The 27,843-nt window shown below is 41.6% G+C and overlaps 1 protein-coding gene and 1 pseudogene across 2 annotated transcripts in view; both read right to left on the reverse strand.

Moving 5' to 3' along the window:
• Cxadr (CXADR cell adhesion molecule) overlaps positions 1 to 27,843 on the reverse strand; it is a 53,895-nt gene that overhangs the window by 7,676 nt on the left and 18,376 nt on the right. Inside the window, exons 2-7 of one of the 2 annotated variants that reach the window (XM_048422343.3) lie at positions 17,844 to 18,010; positions 14,234 to 14,438; positions 10,448 to 10,603; positions 9,624 to 9,746; positions 9,003 to 9,141; positions 7,747 to 7,930 (exon numbers count right to left, since the gene is read on the reverse strand). In XM_048422343.3, coding sequence (XP_048278300.1) covers positions 7,747 to 7,930; positions 9,003 to 9,141; positions 9,624 to 9,746; positions 10,448 to 10,603; positions 14,234 to 14,438; positions 17,844 to 18,010 — 974 coding nt within the window. Of the gene's footprint in view, positions 1 to 3,594; positions 7,931 to 9,002; positions 9,142 to 9,623; positions 9,747 to 10,447; positions 10,604 to 14,233; positions 14,439 to 17,843; positions 18,011 to 27,843 lie in introns of those variants that run through there. The other variant, XM_048422341.3, reaches the window with a different exon arrangement.
• Positions 18,070 to 27,278, reverse strand: LOC125392704 (inorganic pyrophosphatase-like; annotated as a pseudogene).

Consider the following 27,843-nt stretch of genomic DNA (forward strand, 5'->3'; position numbering starts at 1 on the left):
GAGAGAAACGGAGAGCCCCACACTAACTCTTCACATCTTGTCCGTGTCCTTCAATGCCAAGAAGCCGAGGCTTATAAAAAACATTGGACAAGAATTAAGAGACGGCCTTTGTTTTATGAGGCCTTATAAAAGCAAAACCTTTCTGGGTCTTGCCTTTTTTTTTATATGTATACAGTGATGAACCAGATAACATAATATAGTAATATTTCTGATACAGATTTAATTTACCTTTATCCAACTTAAAAACAACTACCTATAAAATCCGAACTTTTATCAAAGTTTTCTTCCCCAAACATGTCCCCAGCTTTGTCATTATGAGAGCAGTACTTCTAACTTCCATATGTGCAAATGTGAAAATATCAAGAGCCATTTCTGGGTTTACAACACAGTATCCACATGAGTACAAGATGAGATAGTACAGAACCCTTCCTTGAGCTTCATACAGCCAAGATAAGACAGAAGGCTGACGGTGCATCTTTAGCAAACTCTAGTTTGTGATCGTAAATGGATCCTTTTGTAGCACAAAATCCATTCTGTGGGAGGTGATAACGGTATGAATAGCATTTCTGCTCCAGGATTCTCATCCTGCTGCAGGATTCTCCAACATGGCCTCCAAGAAGCCAAAAGAATTCCATGAGACACCTGAGAGTTCATGAATACAGTAGTGCTCAGGGTTCATAAGCCATCGTCTTAAACTGTAAAGGAACTGTATTTCAAACAGGCAGTCCATGGTGTTAGGGGTGGTGGAGTCCATTTCACACTGTCGGTGTGAACAAATCACTGGTGTCTTAGATGTATTGACAGACATCAGGTGCTGCTTTAGTGCTAAAGTGCATGATTTACAGAAGTGGTAATGTGTGCTGTAGAAAATGTCATAAACTACCATTCTAAAATTATCTCTTAAAGTTGGGTGTCATTCCTGCAACTATCGGAGATATGGCATTCCTTTTTTTTTTTTTTTTTTTTTGGTAAATTTGACTTGCTATCTAACTTATTTTCACTTAACTATGGCATATTGCTTGCCCATAAGAAATTTCAATCAAATTCATAAACACATTGAAGTCTTGTTAACACAAAGTACATGCTTACTTCGCTGTGATAATGACAGAGCAAGCATCTTGGTCGACAGGGAAAGACCTCAACTCCTCTTGGCTGACTTTAATTTAGATTTGTGTTATATTGTTTCTGTGAATTGCTCTACTACTCTTCACATTAAAAGCCTGGTGTGTGTTAGAAGACTCTCAGCTTTACAATAGTCTACAAGTTGCAGTTGCTAGTTTTGATTCTTTTGTCCTCCCAATGCTTCCTGGAAATGTTCTTGCTGTTTGACAGTTCTGGGACTGTGTGATAGGGAAAGTGCCCTACTTAACATTAAAAGAACACAGTGCCAGAGGCCAAAATTCATCTTGGAATAGTGTGCAACAGCTAACCCATTATGTCACCTAATCACATTTTCTTTTCAAGGGCAAAGCAACTCATACTTTCACCTAGTTTGTGCTGATTTTATAAAGCTGCTCAAGGCAGAAATTCCAGCAGCTTGTCTACTGGTCTACAGAGCGAGTTCCAGGACAACCAGGGCTACTCAGAGAAACCCTGTCTTGAAAAACAAACAAAAAGGAATATGGACAGAGACAGGAATTCCAGAAGAAAGACAGTGTGAAGAGAATTGGGAGAAGACCCATGGACAAGCCAAGAATTGATGCCTGGAACCATCCATCTCTTAGCTGTCCCTGCTACCACCTTCACTGACCCTCTGGTCTACAAAACTCTGAGACATGAAGTCTGCTACTTAAGCCTTACCAGTTGTGGTAGTTATGGAAGAAAGCCCTAGCAAACAAGTACAATTACATGTAGAGAAATCACTCATAACTATTCCAGAAGACCAGTCATAGACGAAGGTCACTGACATAGTGCTGTAGTGTATTCTGAAAACTAGAGTTTTAGGAGTAGTGTTCTGGGTATTTTAGCAAGCCTCCCTAGATTTTTATACCAAAGGAAGTATTAGGACATCAAAATCAGCCTACACGCTACCTTGACTAGCATTTATTTCTCAACCTTTTATTAGCTCTTTAAATCAATCAAGGAAAGCACTTCGCTGTTCTCGAAAGACAGCACCTTTCTTTTCTGTACAAATGCTTATCAGCGCTAAAGAGTGAAGTGACTTCTACTTCACAAACACCAGCAGAGCTAACTAAACCTGATCTTTTGACTGTTGCCACTGCTGCATTTTGGAATTAAATTCAGTTTTGCATTAGACATGTACTAGACCATTTTTTTTTTCTTTAGTAAGAAGTTACTTGGAGTATTTCACTTTTTAGTCAGTTTCGCTTTTACTCAATTAGCCAGGAGTATCCTATGATCTTTAGAGCCATTAAGTCAGTATGGTATAAATTAAAGGCATTCAATTATGCACTGTAGTTTCACTTGGCATTTTATTGTATGTGGACTTTGAAATTCAGACTTGAAATTCCATGTATCATCAGCATCTCAGATATCAAAGATAAATGCAAAAATTCTCAATCGTGTCAGTTCTCTTTAAAACCTGACATCTCATGAAGTAGGTGACTATCACCATGGTAACTTCCATGAAATCTGCAGTTAAGTGAAGCAAGCAGTAATCAGAATTCAAACATGACTTTCTTATATCCTGTGCTCGTCATGTTAGCCCCAGAAGAAAACTGCACATTTAGTGTAAACCACTCCTCCTCAAATGGACCTGATTAGACTTCTACCCTAGACAGTGCATGGACAATGGCAATGTTTAAAGACGTTCATTGTAACAACGGGGATGGAGGCAAGGGCACTACTGACATCTACTGAGTAGGTGCCACTACCATTCTACAATGCACAGGATAGTTGCCCAAAATGTTGACAATGTTGAAGCTGAGAAAACTTAGTCAATATCCAAATTATTCCTTAACATGCATTCTTACAGGAACTTCATCAGCCCCCTTTTCTTGAAATCAACATTTCAAGCCTATAAAAAAAAAGCTTTAAACCATAAGGATTGTTCCTGTGACCTGAATGTGTATGCTCTCCTGAAATTCTTACATTGAACTCTCAGTGGCTAATGGGATAGAAAAGTAAGAGTTTGGAAAGTGAAAGTCACGAGGGCCCTGCCCTTTTGATTGGAGTGAATGACCTTATGAAAAGGCATGAATAAACTCCTCTGTCCCATTCCATCTTGGGAAGACATGACAGAACAAGCCCTCCACATTCTCCTGGGGCTATGGCGTGGGTTTCCCAGCCTCCAGAACTTAGCAGAGTTTCTTTATAAATGGCCAGTATAAAACAATCCTTTAATGCAGCAGGAGGGACCAAAACATGTCTGTGTCAAATGTATTTATACATACTTTTGATTCATCTGAAAAACATGGGATTATTTCCAAAATTATGGGATTTCAGAAAGTTCATTTTGTACACTAGCAAATACATAAACTAGAATGGCTTGTATGTGTTTAATCTATGATGATAAGCCTTTGTTCTTGTTCAAGGGATATGAGGGTGGAAGATACAGGAAAGCAGGAGGAAAGCATACTAAAGCTTTAGTAGATGTCTGTAAAAGCAAAATAAAGCCACACCACAAGGCAGGACTACTTTCTTGATTTTATTTCAAAAGTACACAAGGTCACAAAACTAAGAGCAAGTTGCTGTTTTTAAACAAAACTGTTCTTACAAACTTTAAAATCTGTATCATTGGATATGTAAGCCAGAAATTTGAGAAGACAAAATCTGAAAATGACACTACCCATACTGTACTTTGCAAATGTGGGGTGTCAAATTGTATTCTTAGTACAACTGTATTTATTGCCAAAATTCACAATTAGGGACAAGCATAACACAATCGGTTAATTGTGGTCCTCTTAACGTCGGTGTCATTAAACAAATGAGCAGAAACCACAGAGCTCATGTTTGGCAAAGCCATTGGTGTCTAATACCAAGGCCAGCTGATGGTATCTGTACTCTAAACTACAAACTCTGACATAGATTTTGTAAGCTTGATCTTAGAGCTTAGCATCAAATTCCAGCAAGTAAATGCTTGGGTCTTCCAAAAAGAGAAATAACCACAACTCACAAATGTATGTATTATTATTCCCTCTCTGTAATAATATTTTCAAAAGGAGTCTTGCTCAAATATGTATTATTTTAGAGTCAAAGTACACAAAGAACAAATTCTACTGCAGAACATGTTGCCTTTATTGCTGGAATATCCAGAGGCATTTGAAATACTAAAACTTGCCCAGAACATTTATACTACCAAACACAAGAATGTTATAAAGATATGTACACATATAATATATAATGTCACAAACCACTTAAAATTGTGCCAGCATTTTTCTACACACTACTCTGCAAGTGACACATTTAAAGCATTCACTACATAAAATAAGGCAGCTCAGAGCACTCTAAACACTCACTGTTGAAACAGAACTCAGAAGAAAACGAAAATCTATGAACATTCACATAGCTTCAAATTTACATGCTGTGTACAGACAGTAGGTATTTAATAAGTCACACATTAAAGAATAGCCAACTCCATGCATTCAGTTCTTTCTAATCAGAAGTTTACTTGCCTCTTCACTTAAATTCTAAATTCCCAGGGCTCAATCTGAAATTTCTTTCTTAAAAGAATTCAGATTCAAACCTCAGTCTTTGCCCATTCGAGGCAAAAGCACTGTATCACTGAGTTCAAGCCCAGGTGTTAGGTCTTTCAGTGTAGCTCAGGCTTGCTTTGAACTGGCTACTGGCCTCAAATCCAAGATCTTCCTGCACCTCTAGAGTTCTGGGGTCAAAGATACGTACAATCACAGGCATTTCCATAGTCAATATGGATCTTTTGCCCTAAACACACTCAGTCTGTGTTATTTATTATTCTAATAAATTCTTGGCAGATAACTCAAACCGAAGGAAATGCTTGTCTATGGAACTGGTCAGGGAAATCAAGACTTGTGAGCAGCAGCGAAGGCTTTCCAACAGGAAAACAGCAGTAAGATCATCAATAACAATACTCAGATTTCTGTGTTCCAAGCACAGACTGTAATCCAGTGTCTTTTCTCTCCAGATTGCCCCAGGTAACATTAAAATATGGTTCTAAGTCTCTGACGTCTAAAGTGGAATCAAAAAGGCCTGCTGTGAAGACAGCGCTGGCACTGACTTGCTGGTGCTCTAGTTTGAACGCATTAATGAAGTTGTTGAACTCTTGATCACAAGTATTCAGTTGAGATACTTGCTCCCCGGTTCAGTTAAAATCGTCAGTGAGAACTGTTTGGGAAACTAACTGAAACTTACAATGAGAATAACTGTGCACCAAAGCCTAAAATTTTAACTTTCTCTGAGATATCTTGCTGGCCTCTTTTTTTTTTCCTTCAGTTTTTTATTGTTTTCTTTTTCAAACAAGCTTATCTTTCAAGTTTTAGTTGCTGGACAGATCTGGACTAAAATACTCAGAATCTCTAGTTTTCTTTGCCTTTAAATAAATACAAAGTATAAGAAAAGGAAAAGATTACACACAACTATTTTCTATAGTAATTTCTACCTAGCATAATCTCCATTATGTAAAAATCATTAGAATTTACATTCTAATTTATTCTTGTTAGAGCTTATAAAAATGCCAAATATCTGACAGCCAAACGTGGCTATTGTTATAAATCAGAAACAATCAAAAAGTACTGGGTATGTGATTTTTTTTTAATCTTTATATAAACAATGGTATCACTTAAGTGACATCAAAAACAGATCAGAGGAGAAGGAGAAGAGGCAAGACGGAGACTGTAAAGGCGGAAAGGGGTCACAGTGATGTGCTTTTGGAAATAGTACCTTCACCTCTAGCACCTTCCAGGTAGGTGATAGCCAGTTCATAGGCACCAGGAAGTCATAGTCGAAACGAAATTACCCAAAAAGGCACAGATGAAAACGACACAAATATAAAAAGTAATTTCATGTGAGGTTAGAACCTACTTTACAAAATGCTTCCAAATATGTAAAACTGTACACTAATCCATTACATGGACATTCAGCTTAAACTCACCATTAAAAGGTATACACAATACTCTGCCTAATTGTAAATGCATGCAACATTAATTTATAATGTAGCATTTACCAGCGCAGCACCTGAAGAGATTAACAGAAAACGATTCCCTGGGGGAAAGGTTTTAGAGTTAATGAAATCTTATATTACAGACTATATCTACTATAAAGAAACTGCTGGCTCATTATACTCTACACACACTCCCTCACAATCTTAAGGGAAATACAATAAATTCACTTTTTTCTACAAAAACTATATTTAATACATTTGGCAGATAGGAGTATTCCCTTTACTCCTTTTAAAATTTCTTTTAAGAGTAAGTCACTTTCACAAAATTAAGACTCAAACTTGATTTGTGAGAACTGATAGGCAGGTTTGGCCACAGCACAGCAAGCAAGCCCAAGTCTGGAACTCAGGGCTGGTGGAAGACACTTAACTTGCCTCAAGTATATTTGTTCACTGAGTCTTGGAGAAAAATAACCTCCCAGGACTGTACTCCAGATAGTAAGCCTACGTTGCATGTCTCTACAACATAAAAAATGCAGTACAGTCTGCCACAAAACAAAAATACAAATTTAAAAATCAGTAATTAGAGAATTCTCATCTATAACTGCCAGATGATAAATTAACATTTTTTGTTGTCTTTTCTTTTTTTAATTGCAAAACATCACCTAAAGTAGAAGGCCAATGTTCAGTTGTGGACTGAAAAATCCTGTATCTTCAATCTGTCTGGTCAGTTTTGCAGACGTCCACAGGACCCGAGGCACTGGACATACTCAGGGTTTCATCTCTGTATGTGGTAGAAGCAAATGCTTCTGCCGAATCTCAAAAATATGCTTCTTTTCTATAGCACATAAAAGGTTACTACTTCCTGTTGCCTCTGTGGTCTATCAGTTAAATACTTATGAAACTGTTCTACAGCCAGGATAGTAATACAGACTTGTAATCCCAGCATTCAAGAAGCTGAAGCAGAAGGATCATGATTTGAGGCCAGCCTAGGCTACATACTAAGACCCTATGTCAAAACAAAACACAAAAAGGAAAGAAAGGAATCATTTCGTGTTTATGAATGACTCAGAAATGAAACTAGTCATTTCTAAAACACTGTAGTGTCTCCTACTCTTAGAGAGATATCCCAAATACACTTAGAATTCTCAGAAAGATTATAAAAGAAATTCAAATGTCATTTTTCCATGGATGTTTCTGAAATTTAAGGGATACTACTGTTCATAGCTAAACATGACAGACATCCTAAAGATAATGATAAAAACTACAAAATACCATCTTTAGATGATTCAAGTATCAATTTGGCAAGTATGTAAATTCACAAATTTCTTCACCTATGACATCATATTCAAAGTGCCATATCTTTCTTAAGCATTATTTATTCAGATGCCATTGAAATCAGCTTAAGAAATCTCATTTTTTCCAGATGATAAATGCCATTAAGTCTTTAATGTTTCGCTATAATCAAAGTAAATCTAGGGAACGTGTTTCTTATAGTTTCTTATTAACTTTGTGCATGTGTGTGTGTGTGTTTGTGTATTGGGGCTGCTGTTAACAAAATTTAAACTAGAATAAGTTGATATATAAAGAGAAGAAACGACCCATGGGAAACAGAAGAGAGACGCCAAGTTCTATACTATAGACCCATCCTTGCTTTGTGCTGGAATCATCACGGGAACCGCCCCCATTCGACTTAGATTAGGGGCAGCTACCTTAGCAGGTGCCAGAGTCGGGCTCTGAGGAGCACGTTCAAAGTCTTCACTGGGGACTTGGTTATACTGAGTCTTGGAATACCCTTCCATGTTGGAAGGGGACATGGATCCCAAAGAGGAGTGGTTGCTGCCAATGTAGCTCCTGGCAGTGGATGTCCGACTTTTTGGAGGTGGCACGTCTTCCCTGCAAAATAAAGTCCCCAATACATGCTAAAAAGCTAGTTTCTAAAAACCTACAATTATGTAAGCTACACATTAAGAATAAGTATAAAAATACAAAAATACAAAAGAAAGAAAAAAAGAAAGAAAGAAAGAAAGAAAGAAAGAAAGAAAGAAAGAAAGAAAGAAAGAAAGAAAGACCTAACATCATTAATTGTGTGCCTGCCCCAATATATTATCTTGGTCAAAGCACAAGTCTATGAACTATGGTTTTTGTATAAATGAATATGGTTTTGGTAATATCTAATAAGGAAGGAATCTCAGTTTCATATACTAGCATCAGTGATCATCTAGTTAGCCATTCCATTAACAGTAAATAAAGCACTGACAGATAGACAGATTTCTATCCCCAGAGGAAGGAAAGAATCCTTTTCTTCTGTGAAAGTTCGCTAAGACTTTAGCCAGAAACCACATATTTCTGTTTTCAAAACCTGAGCATTCCTAACTAAGAATTTTCATCAAGCACTGACATGATGATAAACCCAAACACTTTGGGTGCATCTTAAAAAAACGAGTGCTCCAATCTCTGAGCTCCAGACCCAACAGCAATTTCTGGGTTGCTAATCTATTTAAGTCATATGTATTTTTTCTTAAAGTATAATCCTAGTTAAAACCTACCAATTTAGACTATTTGAGAAAATAAGCTATGTGTGCGCCTGTGACTCCACCATTAGGTGACTGGAGCACAAGGGTTATGAGTTCAAGGTCAGCTGGGGCAACTTGGTGAGACTGTCTCAAGAAGAACAAGGGCACTGCATTACTGGTTTCACAAACTACCCCCGTCACTTGTGACAATCAAGTCCCTTCACATGAAAGGTCAGCCATTCTTGAGACAACCATTTTGTGAGCTTCTCAAAATAGAAGATCTAAACGGTGGTCAGATGGATGCTTAAACATGCATGCTTGGAAATGATCTGAAGGAAAGAACCAAGTTGGTACCCAGCTTTCATAACACTGCTCATTCGAGTGCTTCCAGAACTGAGTCACAAACGTAACTGTTTGATGTACACCTGTCAAGTCTATCTTCACTTCATTACCTGATATCATGATGGACTTCCTTTTCGTACTTCTCTTCCCTGCGTTTTCTATGACAGCAGAAGAGGATGGCCCCGATGAACACGAGAGCCAGCAGCGTCCCTATGATGGCCCCCGCGATCGTTCCAGCTCTATTTGAAGCTAGAATGATTTCAACAGAATTAGTAGGAAGAAGAAGAAAACCCACAACACATGGCTTAGGACTGAAAATATGGCATATATACATAGGTTCATTTCATTGCATGTATTAACTTTCAGAAGGCAGATCAACAAGGCTTTTGTCTAGCAAGGAAAATGTGTAAAAACATTTTTTTGAATGTTGTATCACCAAAATTTAAAAACGGATGTACTTTGAGTCAAAGTCGTCTTGATTGACACATGAAAAATGCTACAAGCTTCTTGTGCTAAATAGTGTAGCAAAGCTGATTTGATGACTTTTAGTTACTAAATTGATGGTCTTATTGATAAAGTGTAGTGTCTTTTCTTCTGCACCAGGAGTCAGTAAAAACCCACGGTGCTCTAATCAAGGTGAGCATCCTTGCCTTTAATACACCCTTGCTGACTAAGCTAAATGAGACTATGAGATTCTACCAGAAGCAAAGCAGATGAAAAAAGCCACTTACGAGGGACCACGTCCAGACGCAGCATACACTGATCAGAGCCCACTCTATTCTGGACTGTGCAACTGTATGTTCCAGAATACTCAGAACTGGCATTTTTCACAGATATAACTGGTGAAGTCATTTCTATGGAAGAAAGGGGGGGGGGGAGCAAATCTGTTTTTACAGGCTGTATTACTCCCAGTATTTAATAATACTAAAAAACCTTACAGAAGTTTGACAAAGCAGTTAAGAGACAGACAATGTTGGCACAAACAGACCGCCAGAGGCAGATGCACATGTCCAGATTCATGCAGTCAGCCTGCAGGCCCTACATGCAAGCTTACAGTTACCACGATCCCTCAGCTGCAGCCTCGGCTAAAGCAAGGTGCTTGGTCCACTGTATAGCAGTTATATTATCGGATGCATGATTACATTTAGCCAAGTTGTAACTTTTTAGCTCATGTCACTTCCTATAGGTTGCTTGGTTTAAAACTATAGATAAATTATTGTAACAGAGTAAGAAGCCGAGCAGAAACATGACCCCACTGATGCTTTTCTACTGAATTTTGGCCTTGAACATTTCTCAACATAAAAACAAACAAACAAACAAACAAAGATCTGAGACAGTAACTAATTACAATATTCTAAAAGTGAAGTCTTTCTAGAAATATTTCTTCTTTGAGGACACTTAGTTGTGATTATAAAATACTAAATAACTTTTATGGTGACTTGGATCATTCTACACAGACCAGGGAATTTAAGATGTAAGATATACATACAGATTTGGATTTGGTTTAAATCCAAATCAGCGGCCCAAGGGTACCATTCTGTATCGGAAGCAGTACCTGCTAACCATGGAGTAGGCATTCTCTGGGAGTCTGACAATTTCTGCCATTCATACCGCAATGGAAGGGAACCTTCTTTTGGTTCACATTTTAGTTTGAAGTCATTTCCAATCTCTTCTGAGCCATCCACAAAACATCTCGTCCCGGAAGGCTTAACTGAACAAGAAAGAAACAAGTTACAGCTTTATCTAAGAAAATGGGATTGGTTTTTCTAACAGATTACTTAAGCACAAAGTACGATGATGCATAGCCACTGCCTCCTTTATCAGCCACTGCCGGGCTCGGAATGGACAAGGGAACAAAGAACGACATGTTGTCAACACTAGTTTACGCAGCTTTATCAAACACAAACAGGTAATGAGCTCAGGCAAGCAGCCATTGCGTAAAGTTTGGCGACATCTCAAATGCAGCTCAGCTCTGTGCACGGCCATTCCATAGGCACACGTCAAAAAAGCAGGGGGGTGCGGCTGGGTGATGATGCTCCCGGAAGCTACCCTCCATTCCTTACCTAGGCTCTGTCCTTGAAATGCAGCCATCTGCGAGTACATGACAAGTCATATCTCTCTAGGTGTCGCTACTGGACAATCAGGGCACTTATTAAGAACGCTGATAACTGGGACAATCCACTTTAGTGCCGCACAGACCATTGAATATTAGGTATTTACATGAATTCAAATCCATTCAGGCAGCAGAGTCACAAAAAGTAAATTGGAGGTTATCTTTCCGACCTCGGAGCAAAGGTTTAGAGCAACAACTAACCTCATTTCCTGCAGCTTACCCCAGCTCTGGCCTAATATCCTGGTATTGAACCATTCTGCAGCTCACTGAGGCATGGCATTTATGAAGTAAAATTGATATGTTAGTAAAATGGGTTTAACAAATGTGTTTATATTGCAGTGTTTCATACTCTAGTAGGCAACTAGTTTCAGAACCCTATAAATATAAAAATATGAGGATTTTCAACTGTTTTTACATAAAATGGTAGTTTTTCACTTAATCCATTACTGCTTAAGACCTCAAATTACCTATACGATACCTATATTGTTTGTAATACTTATTACAATATAAATGATAGTTCTTATAGTGCTTATGACTGGAGAAAAATCATTAAAAGTCTGTACACGCCATGTCCATAAATGTTTCCAAATATTTTTTGATCCATGGTCGGTTCAGCGTGAGGTATGAAACCCAGGGATACAAAAGGCTGACTAGGCCTTCTGAGCAGCAGTCATGGCTGCAGCCAGCTGGCTGACCGGTCAGATTTCTATCCTATAGCATAATCTCTCCTTCTTCTGGAACCGTGACTGTAGTGAAGAATGGTACGTACTTCATGGTCTTTCATTCCATTACGTTTTTTTTATGAGTAAACAATGCTGTGTATATGAGAAATCAGCTTTGTGAGATATGATTACTACACCACTGCATCAGCACATCATGAGTGTGGCTTCCCAGTCAGTCACTGAGGAAACCTGGAGCCTGGGGACAGACAGGAGCAAACGTGGAGTCTGCAAAATCAGAACGAACAGCCAGGGAAGTACTACATAATACGACTATAGAAGCAAAAACCTGGAAAGAATTTGGGGATATTCTTAAAAAAGCAGACACGGGTTCTCAGGCAGCTATTTCTGAGGAGAGAGCAGGGAAGTGGGGACTAAACACGGAATGGGAACTGTCAGGACGGAGGGGCCCAAGTGAGGGGGTGGCACGGGATCAGTCTGGGAGCAGTGTTAGCCAAACAGTAAGGCATTCTTTTCATTTTGTTCTAAGACCTTGGGAAACACCATGTTTGCTATGAAGTCTGTGGCTGACTTTACCATCTAGCTTGCCAGGCTGGTAAGTGCCAGGGCTGGTGATTGACCCCCAGTCTAAATGATTCTCATGCTTCCAGTCTTACGTGACATTTCCTTGTTTACCATTATGAGTAAAAGTCGGTACTGGAACACTCTCACACACACTAACTTACACGCCATTCCTGCTGCTGTCATCAGTGTGCTTAGCCACATTGCCATCACGACTGTTCCCCCCACAGGAAGCATGCCTGTCCACAGTTACTCTGAGAATAGCTACACAAATCCTATTGCTTCCCAATGTACCCTGTCCCAAATTTTGATAGCCAGCCAATCACATTGTGAATAATATGCACACCAGTAAGAAATGCTCTACAATGTATCTGAACTCAGTATTTCCAGGACAGTGCTGAAAGGAGATACACACAGAGTTACCCAGCATCTGCATCAGGATATGAGAGAGTTCAGCGCTCTGCTTTAAAGGAACCATCACCAGCGTAGCAACTGACAAACATAACGGTCAGTCCATGTCTATATGATATAAACAGCATTTCAGCGATACCCCCTCTTCCCTTCTCTGGAACCGTATTCAGGCTCACTTTCACATCGTAGCAAATACTTTTAACTAGAACCATTTTAAGATGGAGTGTCTTTAAGATCAGGACCCCTTGGGTGCTAAGCCCATGAGGAGGCCAGCAACTAAGACAACCTCAGCGGTTGCCATTAGGATGCAGTCACAGCTCCCAGTCCCCAGCTGCTCACACGGGCATGCTTTAGCAGAGGCCTTGCTGGGAACACTCACTCATCCTACCCTAAGCTAAAACCAAGGCATAGAGTTTGACAAGAGTTAAATCTCTGATTTAATTTATTCCCAAGACTATCTTAAGTGATTCTAGTAATCAGCATTTACTACAAAAAGTGGATCTCCCTGAACCTAAGACTTTGAGTCCCAAGACAGGAAAATTACTATCATAAAACAGCTGACTGCAGTATTATACTTCAAGGAAATCAGCCGCATTTCATATACAGCCTACCATTAGGAAGTTTTAGAGATATATGTGAGTTATAGCCTGTCAGAGCCTCCCAAACTGAAGAGATCAATTGTACACACCATTTCAGATTCTAAAGGTGAATGAACAGCCTCTGCAGGCTTTGACAGCTTACTAAGAAGCTGACACTACTAAGAAGTAGCTAATCAAAGAGAGTTACGAGGCATCCCAGCAACTGATCCCCTCTGCTGAAGAACAGAAACGGTGACAGCAAGGAGGAAAATAATGCCTCAGTCCTTATCCCAATTCTTTCTAGCACAGCCTATCTCCTCCAGTTGAAACACGCCAGGGATTTGGGGCTGGACAGATGGCTCAGTACTTATTAAAGCTTGGCAGAGGACCCGAGTTCGATTTGCAGCACCCACATCTGATAATTCCTAACGCATTCGACTCCAACTCCACAGGCATCTGATGCCTCTGGCCTGTATAGACACTGGTACACACAGACATCCACACACATGTAATTCAAAATAAAACAAATCTTTAAAAACAAAGAAAAATAAATACTCTCAGTAATCAATCACAGAAATCTCATTTATCCTTAGAAGCTAATCAGTCAGAACAACTTAATTTCACAGTAACTGACCTAGCATCATTGGAACTACATCAATCCCTTCACAAGAATGGAGGTTCCTTAACCTAATTATCTAAAATATCTACTCACTTTCTAAGCCTCAATGAGTTTTGGTCGCAACACACTCAAACTAAAGCCGAGTGAGTTCTTCTTCCATTACCTAAGACCCTTTCACTCAGTCACTTCACAAGTAGGCAGGCCTCTTCCTTTCTCCATTCAGAGAAATATATGAACTAACTTAACTCTACTTTTCGCTGCCTGGGGACATCACTTCGTCGTGAAACCAGTTTTGTCTTCCAGGAACGCTGATACTATTGCTGTCGCCACTTTCCCTACATCCAGGTGGCCCCCATCGACACAAGGAATGAACACTTACCAAGGACGGTCAGCAGAACTTTCTTATTTGCAACCCCAGGAGCTTTCTTCACTTTGCACTGATACGTGCCAATATCGGACAACTGCAGATTCGTCACGTTTATAGACGCGTCACCAGACGTGACGTCGTTACTCGTGAAATGCACTCGTCCCTTCAGGTCTGGGTAGTAGTTATCATAAATCTTGTCTCCAGAATACAAAATAATCTAAAACAAAAGCAAAGTCAAACAAGAAGATAACAAAAAACAACAACAACAACAACAAAAAAAAAACAAAGCTACCTCATTTTATAACTGTCCGCATTTCCCAGTAAGATCCATGCTTCCTGTCCTGAGACTCAAAGGCAAAGAGTGGACCCAGACTCAAACAGCAGGGCCACAGCTAGGACCTCTACAGGTGACTTTCTTATCTGAGCAGTATGGGGAAATGACACACAAGAATATCTTTCTTTCTCCCAACGTTAATGCAAAAAGCAAAACCAGACAACTGCTATATTCCGAAATGCCAGCTATCTAATCGTACACAAGATAAGAAAGCCGAAGAGGTCAAATGGGACTGAGGTGTGGCTCATGCTCCACTTCAAACAGGTAAACCAGCGTGGAATAGGATTACATAATGTGCCCTATACTAGCCAGAAACAAACAAGAAAACCCACCCACAAACACAACCATAATAATAATAAACAACCATAATCGGCACAAACTTCTTGTCTGAGATGTTAATTTTGTACTGTACAGCTGGAAAATATCTCCCAAGGATATTTTTTTGCTGAGGTTTTCTATATTTCCCTTTTCTAGCATATCCACCCCAACCCAACCTGAGTCCACAGAAACACTTGTGTGTGTACGTCAACTGCCCATCTCCAGGTCACGGTCAAGACCAGTTTGCTGAAGGAGCCAGCATGGGGTCTAAGCACACTAACCATTACCTTGCTCCTGAATCTTGCCACCCACACTCGTCAACACCAGTCAACGTTCATGCGTCCACAAACAAGACACTCTGGCTTCCTGCCTATTAAACTTTTCACTCACGTTATGAAAAGCTACAGAGTTCAAACAACTCTCCTTCCAAAGCACATTTTGACACGCACATCTCATTGGTATCTTAAGGAGTGCCAGACAGGTAAGATGTGTCCCCACTGCCACTGTGAGTGATGAAAACCAACTAAGTGCTTTCTTATGATGACTGAATTAAAAAAAAAAAAAATGGGATGACTACCATTTACCAGGCAACTTTACATGTCTTTACATTCTTGCAGTGTGGCAAGGATGCTGGGATTGTCCCCTTGTAACATCTATACTAAGACAGTAGCGGCTCTTGTCACATAAATTTATGTCACCCAGCTAAGCTATGAGGCGGACCTGTTTTCACTGGGCACAGCATGTAACCAATGTTTCTGTACTTCTTTCAAGCTCACGAAATACTCAAGCATGCAGCATGTCATTACATTCTAAGAGGTGGCTAGGACATAGTCCCTACCAGACACATGAGGAACCGGGTTTACGGAACATGGGAGGAGATGGGAGGACAGCACAAAGGGTAACAAAAGCGCAGGTGTGAGACGGGCAAAATGGGCTCCAATCCAGCTGCTAGCTGGATGACACTGGGCTTGTCCCTTCGCAGCTCCGAGCCTGTTTCCTCACTTTCATAAGCACAACCATGTGCATCCTACAGAGTCATCTTAAGGCTTAAATACGTATATATAGTCACGTGCTGTGTACAGAGGGTTCTGTCAACCCAGAGGGTGTATATACAACAGCAGACTACTTCATAGCCATCTTACGTCTGTGCAGGTGCATTCCAGGATGTTCAAATGACTGTAAAATATTATGCAGATATTCTCAGAAGATATTCTTCATGCCGAAACAAATGTGGCTGCACAATGAAAGCACACCAACACTGACCAGGGCCTGGTGCACAGTAAAGCGTCACACAGGGACGAGACTGGACATTTCTCCAGCCCAGCCTTCCAACTCCAGCTCCGTAGGTACCACCTGCCAAGCTAACTCGAATCCAGCAGGCGTTCAGCTATGTATCCTAGCTAGAATCCTGTGCAGCACCCTCTTCAGAGATCTCTCTTTAGTGCCATCTTCCTCTTCACCCACTCTTACTATGCACTAAATCTGAGGCCAGGTTTTTAACCGAGAAATGGCCGCTCCAGACCAAGTGCTCCGTGTCATACCCGTTTCACAATTTTGTGCTTTGTCCTTAGGCTGAGAGATTTGGGACCCTCTTCCATGAGCCAGGCATGGACATACTGTGCCTGCTGTTCTCTACAGACACCTCCTCACAGACTTCACCTTTTCCTGTAGCTGAGGACTGAAGACTCAGGCTCTCCTGGGTTAATCCCAGGTTCAGAATCCTGAGCAGGACAAGGGAAGGGAATACTGGGCCTCCATTAGAAATGTGTAGACAGAGTGCAGACATCTTCACAGAGAGAAGGGGGGGTGAGAACAGCGAGGGCCATAGGGTATCCGGGATGATGAGAGAAAATGAAGCAACTCTGTTGCTGGGATTCTTTCTGCTTCAGAAACAGACGGTTCTCATTACTGAATCAGGAGAGGCCAATCCATAGCCCTTGTCGCTGATAACTACAGAAGCTTCTTTATCTCCTTCACAAATGTCTGGCTTTATCAAAAATACTCATTTCTGGACTGCACTATTTCACTCACTAAATGGAAGAATTTCATTTTCGGTTATAAGATAACCCCTTCCCTCTTATTCGGACAGTAAGTAAAACTGTAAGTCTTTTGAAAGAGTCACGTTATGTGGTGCAGGCTGCCTTCTGCCACAGCCTCCCGAGTGGGGATGGCAGGCGGGCACTATACATGTTCAGCTCTTACAAAGACTTGGATCACTAACCCCCCATGAAATTTTAAACTTACCTTTGAACCTCTGGCCTGAGCTAAGCATGTAAACAAGTATGTTATAGGGTTTTATGCTGTCGGCCCACACCCTCACCCCTTCTGATCATTCCGTGTGCTAGGCAAAGGGCTCTCAGGAAAGAAACCGATCACCAAGAATGAGAACCTGAGTTCAACCCACATGGTAGAAGGAAAGATTCAGCCTTCAAAAGTTGCCTCTAACCCCCACTGGCTCGCATATGGCATTCGTGTGTGCACAGGCCACAGTAAATAAAAGGTAAAACAAACAAAGATTTCATTCCCTTCCCAAGTAATTCACTGTACAGGACATTTAATTTGAGGAAAACAGGCTCTAGTAATAACACTATACATCTTCCTTACAGTATATTATATCGTATATCTTCTTTAACAAAATGGATTTACTCATAGTCTCTGACACTGTGTGCTCCCTGCCTGCCTGCTCCTGGTTCCCTGTATTCCCTGCTCTGGCCCCTCACATGCATATCCAGACCTTCAGGGAGCTTCCTTAGGTACCGGAAGTAGCCTTTCATTACTTCATCCATTGCATTCGCAGTGTCTCCTGGCTGTGTCAACACACAGCATGACTGTGTCCCTCACTCCTATCACCTGAGCAGCTAGCTGGGTGCTTCCTCTCACCCACCCACCTCGCCCCCACACCCAGGCTATGTGAAGACACACCCAACATCCCCACTGACATAAGCAGTGACCAACACAGATCCAACTCACCACTTGATCCACCTTCTGGTTATCAGATGGGGATATCAGCCATTCGATGTCCAGGGGTCCGTGGTCGTCGGGATCAAGTGTAAACTTGCAGGGTAGATACGCAGTTTCCCCTTTAGCTTTGTCGATACTCTGTTCAGGGGTTGTGATACTCAAACCTCTGGTGACATCTGGAGAAAGAAACACATACATGGGACAAAGCTTCTGTGATTGCCCTGGCGCATGACCCTGTGGCCATTCATGGGAGCACAGTGATATGGGGTTTGGGCTCAAAGCGAAAGAACTTAGGGTGTGTGCTGCCTTTGTAATGAGCCCATTAATACTAAGACATCCATACAATAACTTTTTTTTTTTAGCAAAATAACTTTATTCCCTAACACAGTAAACACATACATCCAGTATGTGGTACTTCCATGACAACGGCTTTGAGAGTTAACATGTGTAAAAGCCGTCTTGGTTGAGATGTGAAGTGTCTGGATGGCTAACCTTCTGAACATACTGGACTGGCCACAGCAGAATATGCTTCATTAGGTAAGTTACAGAAATTTAAAGCCTTAAAACATTACTACACTTTCGCGTCTAATGCTTCCAGGTGAACAGGATGCAGCAGGATCACTTGGATTCCAGGACATCTCATTGGTTTTTCTGGTGATGGAATCATTTATCCACATCTGTCAGTAGTGAGGAGGCAGGTTCACATGGTGGTGGCAGAAGCATCCACAATGGCTTTGGCAGCATTCGCATCACACTTGAAAGGGCTCTCCGACACGGTGGTGTTCACGCAACTGATTCCTTTCCCGTCTGTTTTCTTAGTCACTAACGCTTTCCAATAATCATGAGTGCTTTTAATAATGTCAATTGCAAAATTCTTGTCTTTAAATTCTGCATTGAACCCAAACTCATTTTCTGGTTTTCCATAAGGAACTTTATACCTTCTAAACCAGTCAACAGTGGCTTCTAAGTCGACAGGTTTCAGAAATATTTTGACATCAGAAATACCGTTATAATTGGCCGCATCTGGATCATCCACGTTAACGGCAATGACTTTCCAGTCGGTTTCACCTTAATCAATCATAGCCAATATGCCCAGAACCTTGATTATCTCACCTCTTGTACACACCTTGCTTCCAATTTCACAAACATCAGTTGGGTCATTGTCACTACAACAGCCAGTGTGTTTGGCACTGTACCCTGGGTCTTCCCATGTCTAAGGTATGGCACCATAGTTCCAGATGTATCATTTGTAAGGGAACAGATTTGGAACATAGCGGAACTTTCTTTTCTTCACATCTTGCTTAAATGGATTAAGGGGTCCTTTGTAGCAATCTCCATTTTAGCACTTGACCAGCGTGGAACCTCAACCACTATGTGAAATACATCCTTTCTTGAATAAATCGGGATAACATGAAATGGAGAAATATACTGTCCTTTCTCATTTTTTTAGGAAGGCGGCGGTACTCTAGAGTGAAGGACGCAGCATGCTCCTAGCTGCTGAAGCCACTCTTGGTGTCAGAGAGGCACCGCAATCACTCCCAAACAATAACTTTTTTTAAAAAAATATTTTTGTGGTTTATTTAACTTTATTTTATGTGCATTGGTGTGAAGGTGTCAAATAACCTGCAACTGGATCTTCAGACAGTTGTGAGCTGCCATGTGGGTGCTGGGAATTGAACCCGGGTCCTTTGGAAGAGCAGTCAGTGCTCTTAACCACTGAGCCATATCTCCAGCCCCCCATACAATAACTTTTAAGAGCACTGTAAACTTCCCAGAGGCAAAGAAAATGAGTTTGCATTGCTTGTGTGCCGAAGCCTTGATCTCATAGCCCTGTCTCGGCAGCCAAGTATTGCTATTATAAAAGTACACCGCCAAGCCCAACTGTAAAGCTAGTTTTCTAGAGTTGAAGATGCAGCTCGGCTACCTAGCACATGCAAGGCCCTATGCTGAATTCTTGTTGTTGTTGTTTGTGGCACTGAGCATGTGGTACACATCGTTAAATGCAGCACTAGGGAGGCAGAAGCAGGAAAATCAAAAGTGAGAGGCCAGCTTGAGATACATAGCAAGACCCTGGCTCAGAAACAGGAAAAAGAAGATTTGCCATCAAATGTGGTAGCACATTCCTGAAACCCAGCATGAGGGAAGCAGACAGGAGCACAGAGTTTGAGCACCCACCCAAAGACACAGCAAGACCCTTTGTCAAAACAACAGGCAGAGAGAATACAACACCACTATGGTAGAGCACTTGCTTAGCATTTAAAAGGCTCTGTGGGTTCGATCCCCAGCACCAGCACCAGAGAGAGAGAGAGAGAGAGAGAGAGAGAGAGAGAGAGAGAGAGAAGGAGGGAGAGGGAGAGAGAGAGAAGGAGAGAGAGAGAGAGAACCCAAGCAAACAAGCAAGTCAGACTATCCGTGGTAGAGCACACCTTTACACCTTTAATCCCAGCACTCAGGACGCAGAGGCAAGTGAGTCTCTGTGAGTTTGAGGCCAGCCTGGTCAACAGAATGAGTTCCAGCACAGTCAGAACCGATACACAGAGAAACCCTGTCTTGAACAAACAAAATAAATGAAAAGCTAAAGTTGGTGCTCAGATCAAGAACCAAGGTATGAAGAGTCTGGTCATTAGCTTGATTTAGAGCACAAATTGAATTATAAATGAATCCTCCGATAAAAGTCTTTTAAAAATCATTTACAACACAAAGGTTTGTTATTCTGAAATATGGTCTCACCCAACCTGGCCTGGAAATCACTTTGAACTCTACACAATCCTCTTACCTCAGTGTCCCCAGTATGAGTATTTTACAGGCACGAGCCTCCACCCCCTAATGGATTTTCTAAACATTAACTCAACCATCCCAATGCTCGGGACACTAAGCTTCACCGGTTTGGGTTAAGAAGCAGCTTTACCCCATGAACTCCTGCACTTCCCAACCCAGATGTTCTGTGTTGGATGAGATTATTTATGAATGCTACCCAGAGCCTGAATCTCCCCTCCTCCATCCTCCCTGCCCTCCTTCCCCCTCTCTTCATCTTGCACTGAGCAAAATTAGAAGGCAATCAATCCCAAGCCCTCACTCTGCATAGCGATGTTTCTCTAATCACGTATGGTATTATCTTTTCTATTAGGTGAGAATTAATGTGCTATCAGAAATAATATTATGTTGGTAGAGTCGAAGCCCAAAGAATAAGAACTAAAAGTTCCTTTCCTCAACTTGTAACAATATCTAAGTATGTTCCTCAGACTGAATAAAGAATGGGTGTAGAACCTCTGCATTCCTCTCTGAAATCAGACCAGTGAAGAGTAACAAAAATGTGCTGGGTAAAATCCAGGGTGAGGCCTCCAGATTCCTCGCTAAATCCATTCTCGCCTTCTTGAGAACTCTTACGACTGTGCAAACGATCCACACGGGAAATAACTGATGCAACCCCACCACCCCACCCGCAACCTGTCTAGACCAGCTTCTGCAGCGTCCTGAGTGGGCCCACAGCCTCCTTTCTCATCCAAGCCTACCCCAACCGACACCCAAGTGGAAACACAATGTCTGTGTTAAATATCTAAAGGTGGGGTTGGTGTTTCACACAGCAAAAGCTGATGATCCAGCATCTAAACCTACTGACCGAGACCAAGCAATAGCTTCCCATTGTCCTGAAGGTATGCCAGCCACCAGTCTGCTTCAGCCTACGTATTTATTGTATTAAAATATGTTTTTTAACACTGATGTCTGGCATCTCTAGAGTTCCTGCTGAAGAGCTATTGGGACCCTGGGACCCTTTTTATAATGGATAATAAATTCAGTCCGATGCCTGCCTCATTTTCAAAAATGTATTTATTCTACTACTACCTCTCCACCCTCCAGTGAGTTTCCTGTCCTTCCTTCTAAGAACAGTCACGGTACCTCACCTGTCTATACGGATCACCTTGTGCCTTGAGCACACGCTGACTTGGGTGTCTGTTTTCTTTTAGAAATCTATGCTCAGTCAGCACCCACTTCTATCGCATTTGCTCAGTCAACACTTTTCTTGCCAAGGCTACCCTGTATAGGACCCTTAAAGGTAGAGATCCTGTTAGACTATATCATGATTGGGTTCATTAGGGGTAGGGAACTCACAAGTACCTTTGTCTCTTAAAATAGCACCTTATAATTTGCAGAAAAGAATTTGAGATTGAGTTATATTCTGATCAAGTTTAGAAATGTCAGGGAGATATGAAAATCTGCGAGAAGGGATTCCTACCTTTCAAATGGTTGGTCTGTCTTGATTTTCCCTTTGCTGGGGGACCACGAGCTCAGGCTGAAGGCCGCAGAGACCACCTCATATTGTAAGTGTGCACCTACACGTGTTAGTGCACCTGCACGTGTTAGTGCACCTGCACGTGGGCCCCCCAGACGCGAGGAGATGATATTCTGCTTAAGATATTTTAAGCAGTTCCAGAAATGACTTTCACTATTTCCTTTTTGAAATGGGTTTGCTCCTCACTGTGTTGTGCTAAAAATGAACCGAAATCTCAAGGTCCTCACAAAGGAGTCTTGGGTTTCCTAGCAACGCTGAGAGCTCTCTCTGAAGAGGCATCCTTTTTCCAAGTGCTAAAGTATGAAACAGTCAAAATTGTATAAAACAAAACACAGACATGCTCGGTCTCATGGAATGACTCTGTAAATTGCTAATACTTGAGTAAGCCAAGTGAAAAATTAACTCGCAAAGTACTCACAGGTTCAAACAGAGTTTGAAAACTAAATCAAATATCAAATCTTATGATTTTATTTAAATTCATTTGCAGGGTTTAGTGAGATCAATGGCACAAAAGTTCAAGCCCCAATTCCTTGCAGAGGTCAGTTATGAGTGCTCAGAACCGGAGCATATAAATAAACAGAGCACTGCCCATCCTGCAGGGACACTAATTGGAATAGCATCCTTCAGCCTTCTGCTTGCTTTTCTTATCTCCAATTTCTAAATCTGGGTCTCTGAAGACTCTCTGCTGCCCGGTCTAACTGAACATCAAAGTCATGTGACATCAAAGAGTGTTTTCCGGCCCCTGATGTCACCTCCTACTAAGCCCCTTAGGAGATCAGATTCTACCCGGAATGGTGGAGTAGGGAAATGGAAGGAGCTATTGTTCCAAGGGGAGACAGTGCTCTGGACGGATGGCATGCCTTGTCCCAGTACTTTAATTGTCCATGTGGGTGACCGGCAGACAGCTTTGCCTTTAATCATGCAAAGGTATAAAATGCTGAGGAAGTTTAATGGTTTTTTTTTCTTCTTTGTTTTTTAAGAGAAGCAAAGATGAGAGTTTTAAATTATTTTGAGAAGGAAGCCCTTAGAGAAAAGTGGTTTTTTTCATTGTTTAAGGAATGGGGGAGGGGAAGCTATAACTGGGGGGGGAGTATTTACTTTAAACACTTGAAGTTGCAAACTATCACTTCACAAAACCACAGAAGAAAAAGCTGCAAACAAGACGATCAAATGAGAAACAGAGTATCTTATGGGGTGTCACAAAATCTCAGGTAACATGAATTACAGAGGGAAAATGGTGGCTTTATAATGGAAGATTCTAGTGATGCACCACCTTAACCAAATGATCAAATCACTCTCCCTAGACCAGCACGGAAAAAGTGTGCCTCCCGATTCAAACAGAGCTGCACTGGAGATAATGCACACCAAGTTAAAAGTGTATAAGCTAACCAAGACGGTGGGAACACCTTTAAACTGTATTTGCAACCCCCGCATGGGGGTGCTTACCTTGAAACCCAGTATTTGGGGGCAAACTCTGAGTTTGAGGCCACCCTGGTCTACATATAAGTTCCAGGCCACCAAGGCTACATAGTGAGACCTCATCTTGCAAACCAAAACAAAAGGTACATGTAGAAAAGAAGTCAATGGAAAAAGGGATGGATGGTCTGTCTGATTACAACCATATGACTTTCTACAAAAGGAATAATTTAACCCAGTTAAAAAGATGATTGGAGGGAGGGAGAGAGGGAGGGAGGGAGGGAGGGAGGGAGGGAGGGAGGGAGGGAGGGGCAGGGCAGGGGTTTCTTGGAGCCTCCAAGCTCTTCCGATACCGGATGTTGCAATGGCAGAGACACTTCACTGTGACTTTGTTCATAGCTGTACAATAAACAGAACTGTAGCTCTGGGATGATATAAATATGTCTCAGGTCCATCAAGTCTAACATATGCAGCCAGGAGGTGATGGCACACGCCTTTAATCCCAGCAGAGACAGGGGGATCTCTGTGAGTCTGAGGACGGCCTGGTCTACAAAGTGAGTTCCAGCACAGTCAGGGCTGTTACAGAGGAATTGTTGCGGCAAATTGGGGGGGAATTGGGGTGGGGGGTTCTAACATATGCATATCCCTGTCTAAGGGATTTTCTTTTGTTGGGGAGGCTACAAAGGGTTTAGGGCAGACATGGAAGGACTGGGAAATGAGTGGAATTGGGGTGCATATTGTGAGATTCCCAAACAATCAGTAAAAAAATGTTATGTTAAAAGAAATAAGTCAAGGGAATTTCTTGTACATATTCAATTTTGCTGTATTCAATTTTGCTGTATATTTCAAACAGTTCTAAAGATATAATCTATTTTAAAATGAACACTTGTAATTAAAGAACTATAGAAATATAAATTAAAGCAATGTGATACTGTACTCCACAGATAACACTGGTAGTGTTTAAAGAACACTGTCGTGAATGAAGGTTCGCACCTATAATCCCAGCATCTGCAAGTTCAAAGAGTTTGAGACTAGCCTCAGCTTTATAGCAAGTTCAAGCTAAGCTTGAGCTACAAAGAGGATTCAGTCTCAAACACCAAGAGCTAGATTGCTCAGCGGTAGAGCAATCTCCATGCACAAGGCTCTATGTTTGATTCCCAGCTCCACAAGAAACAAAAAAAGAAAAAGAGTTTTAATAAACACCAAGACTAACAAAACATTAGAAACTGAGAAAGTAAAAGTTAAGTAGTACATCCTATCTTAGAAACAACAGAAGACCTGGAAATGGGTTTATGCACTTTTGGGAATCGCGGCTAAACCCCTATAGTGAAGACTTCCATGTGCACGGACACTCTTCATCCAAGACGTTATTTCCTGAAGTACTATGAAGCAAGAAAACCTCTGAAAGCAATCTTGTTGCACAAAACAAGCAGGAAAGTTGGGCAGTAAACCCAAGATCATCTACACAAGACAGAGATCTACAAAGGGTACACCGGGTGGAACCAGTTTCCTCCAACAACAAAGGAAGCCTAGCCAAATTGTTTGAGGTGGTAAAATTGAACTCACATTAATAAAAGTATAACTAAATACTGCCCTCTAGGTACCATTTTATTTACCTAATAATTTAGTCAAATCAGATCATTCAGAACGAACATGGCCTTAAGCTCACATGACTAAAAACAGCACACCAATAAACGCATGGAGAACTAGGCTATTGAAAGCTCCCACAACTCAAGTGTAAAAGTTCTGACCTGTGACTTAGAGACACGGCCTGTAAAGATCTGAGCTGAGGACTGGAGGAGTCGACGCCATGAATTCACCTTGTGCAGACAGAGAAGAGAAGGTACCTGCCTACAAGTCATCAGAAACCAAAATGGCCCTGGCTTCCTTAGCCTGCGGATGTGTGAACAAACAAGTGTCTTTACTTAAGGCATCTTCTCTGGTATCCTGTTGTGGGAGCAGAGAGAAACAAACACAGGCTGAGTACCTCAGAAGGATCCATGGAACAGGAGTGCTATTCATTACAACGAAAACTCCCAAGTATGATCTAAGCACATTGAGGCTTCACAAAACTCATCAACGCATTGGCATCTAAGTTGGTCTCGCCAGACAAGCAGGAAATAATTTATGCCCATGAAGATATAGAGGAACTTTATTGATTTTATTTAATTAAACTTTACTAATTTCCTTTAAGTCAGGCATCATTTCTATTTGATTGATCCCTCACAAATCCTATGGAATAGACACCACAAACAATGACACCAAATTTCACACCAAATCTGGTTGATAGTAACTAGCACTGTCACATAACACTGATGTATGATGCAGAGGGGCCAACAGAAGATAACAGACCCGCGGGTAGAACGGAAGGATGAAATAAAGCAAAAGGATTCAGAACAGGAAACAAAAATACTGCTTAAGACACCTTTGTATATACAACCATTTAAAGTGAGGACGTCACCAGTGGTTTTCAAGATGGGCTGGAAAGCCATTTACAAGACAACCCACTCCCACAGTGCAGTACATCTTAAATTTTAAATTAATCTTAAAGATTCCTCCTCTGCTCCATCTTTTAGGCCAAGTCCTACTACTCTCTGCTTCATTCAGCCACTTCTTCCAGAGAACACCTCTTATTCCCATCTGTGGACTGAACCAGGTGCCTCGCTGGTGCCGTGCCGAGACTGCCATGAGCATCTGGCTCACTGCTTCTCACTCACTCCCTTCCATTCTCTATCTTCAGTGACTTCACTTTTGACTTTTAAAGCCAGGGGCCACGAGAATCATGACCACCATAGCAAATCTCCAAGTGCTCAGACACAAGTCAGCAAGCCTTTGCTGAATGAATGACATTGACTTCTCCTTGTACTGTCACTGAAGGGACAGAAAGGAATGTGTCTTTTGCTTTTGCCTGTACCCACCATTTGAAGTCTGAGCACTGATGGCATACTCAGAGATTTGAAAGGTCAAGTCCTGTAGAATTCAAGCGGTGGCAAGTAAGATCTTTTTCATCTGGACCCTAAGAGGGGTTACTAGTTGAAATCAGCAACTACATAACCTATTTTGCAGTCTAATCAAGAAAGAAAGCAATTTGGAATGTCTAGAGGTAAACAGATCACAATTCTGAGGTACTGAGGAAAGGAGAGCTCACCGGTACAAAGTATGCTTGAATTAGAAAAGGGAAAGAGAGGGACCACCACAGAGGAAAGATAGCACATTTCAAAATGAGGGAACAAAGAAGTGCAACTCGAAGGGGAGAGAACGAGGTGTGTTCTCTACTAAAGATGGAAGACATCAATGAGACTGCCTGGTCCAGGGTTCCCAAAAGGAATACACAGTGAAACGCCCTGGTCGAGGGTCCCCAGAAGGAATTCACAGTGAAACTCCTTGATCCAGAGTCCCCAGAAAGGATACACAGTGAAGCTCAAGGTCTGCTGTCGCTAGAAGAAATAACCCAGAAGACACAGCAGGTGGACCGAGGTGCAGGATCACCATGTTGGTTCAGTTTCCCATCTTTCTCCCTCCAAACCTCTTACTAGAGTACATCTAACCTGTCACGTCCTCCCTGAAGCATCCCTGGTCCCCACAGGCAGTGAGTGTCCACTGCTTTCTCCTGCTCTCACCCAACTCCTCCACTGTAGGTAATTGTCCGTCCTTCCCCGAAGCACATATTTTCACTGACTTACGAGTACCTCAGAGCCACATCGCTGGAGGATGTGTCCCAGATCTCGCTCAGTCATCTCTGGACATACCAAGTAAATAAAGCTGCTGAGCTGAAAGGGGAAAGGGAGATGTTGAAAAGAGGCAGGTGAAAGAAAGGGTGGCTATTGGAAAGCGAGGTGATGACAGTGAGGACCATCAGCCCTTTCTAGAAAAGCAGAAGGCTGTGGACTTGGGAAAACCATGAGGACACAGATAAATGAACAGTATAGGGGAGCCTGGTCATATGCTCAGACACAGACAGAACACTTGCTATTTTAAGGAAATGTTAGCAAATCTGGAAAGAAACTAACATGTATTTACTTTACATCCAACTATTTAACATGAAATAAGGTGCTGAGAAAACTTAAATGAGTTATTCTAGATCAGATGAAGAAAAGTTGTTTGTCTTCCTGGTGTCCTAAGGAAAAGAAACAAATGGGGGAAAAGGGCACAGGCAGGGTTCCCATTGTGGGTCTCCACTGCAGGGTCCCCACTGCAGGGTCCTCACTGCTGGGTCCCCACTGCAAGGTTCCCACTGTAGGGTCCCCACTGCAGGTCCTCACTCCAAAATCTAGTCACTCCCAAAATAGTAACACAAGAGCA

The sequence above is a fragment of the Myodes glareolus genome, chromosome 2 (assembly GCF_982192425.1).
Source record: "Myodes glareolus chromosome 2, mMyoGla1.1, whole genome shotgun sequence".
In the NCBI taxonomy this organism is placed as follows: domain Eukaryota; kingdom Metazoa; phylum Chordata; class Mammalia; order Rodentia; family Cricetidae; genus Myodes; species Myodes glareolus.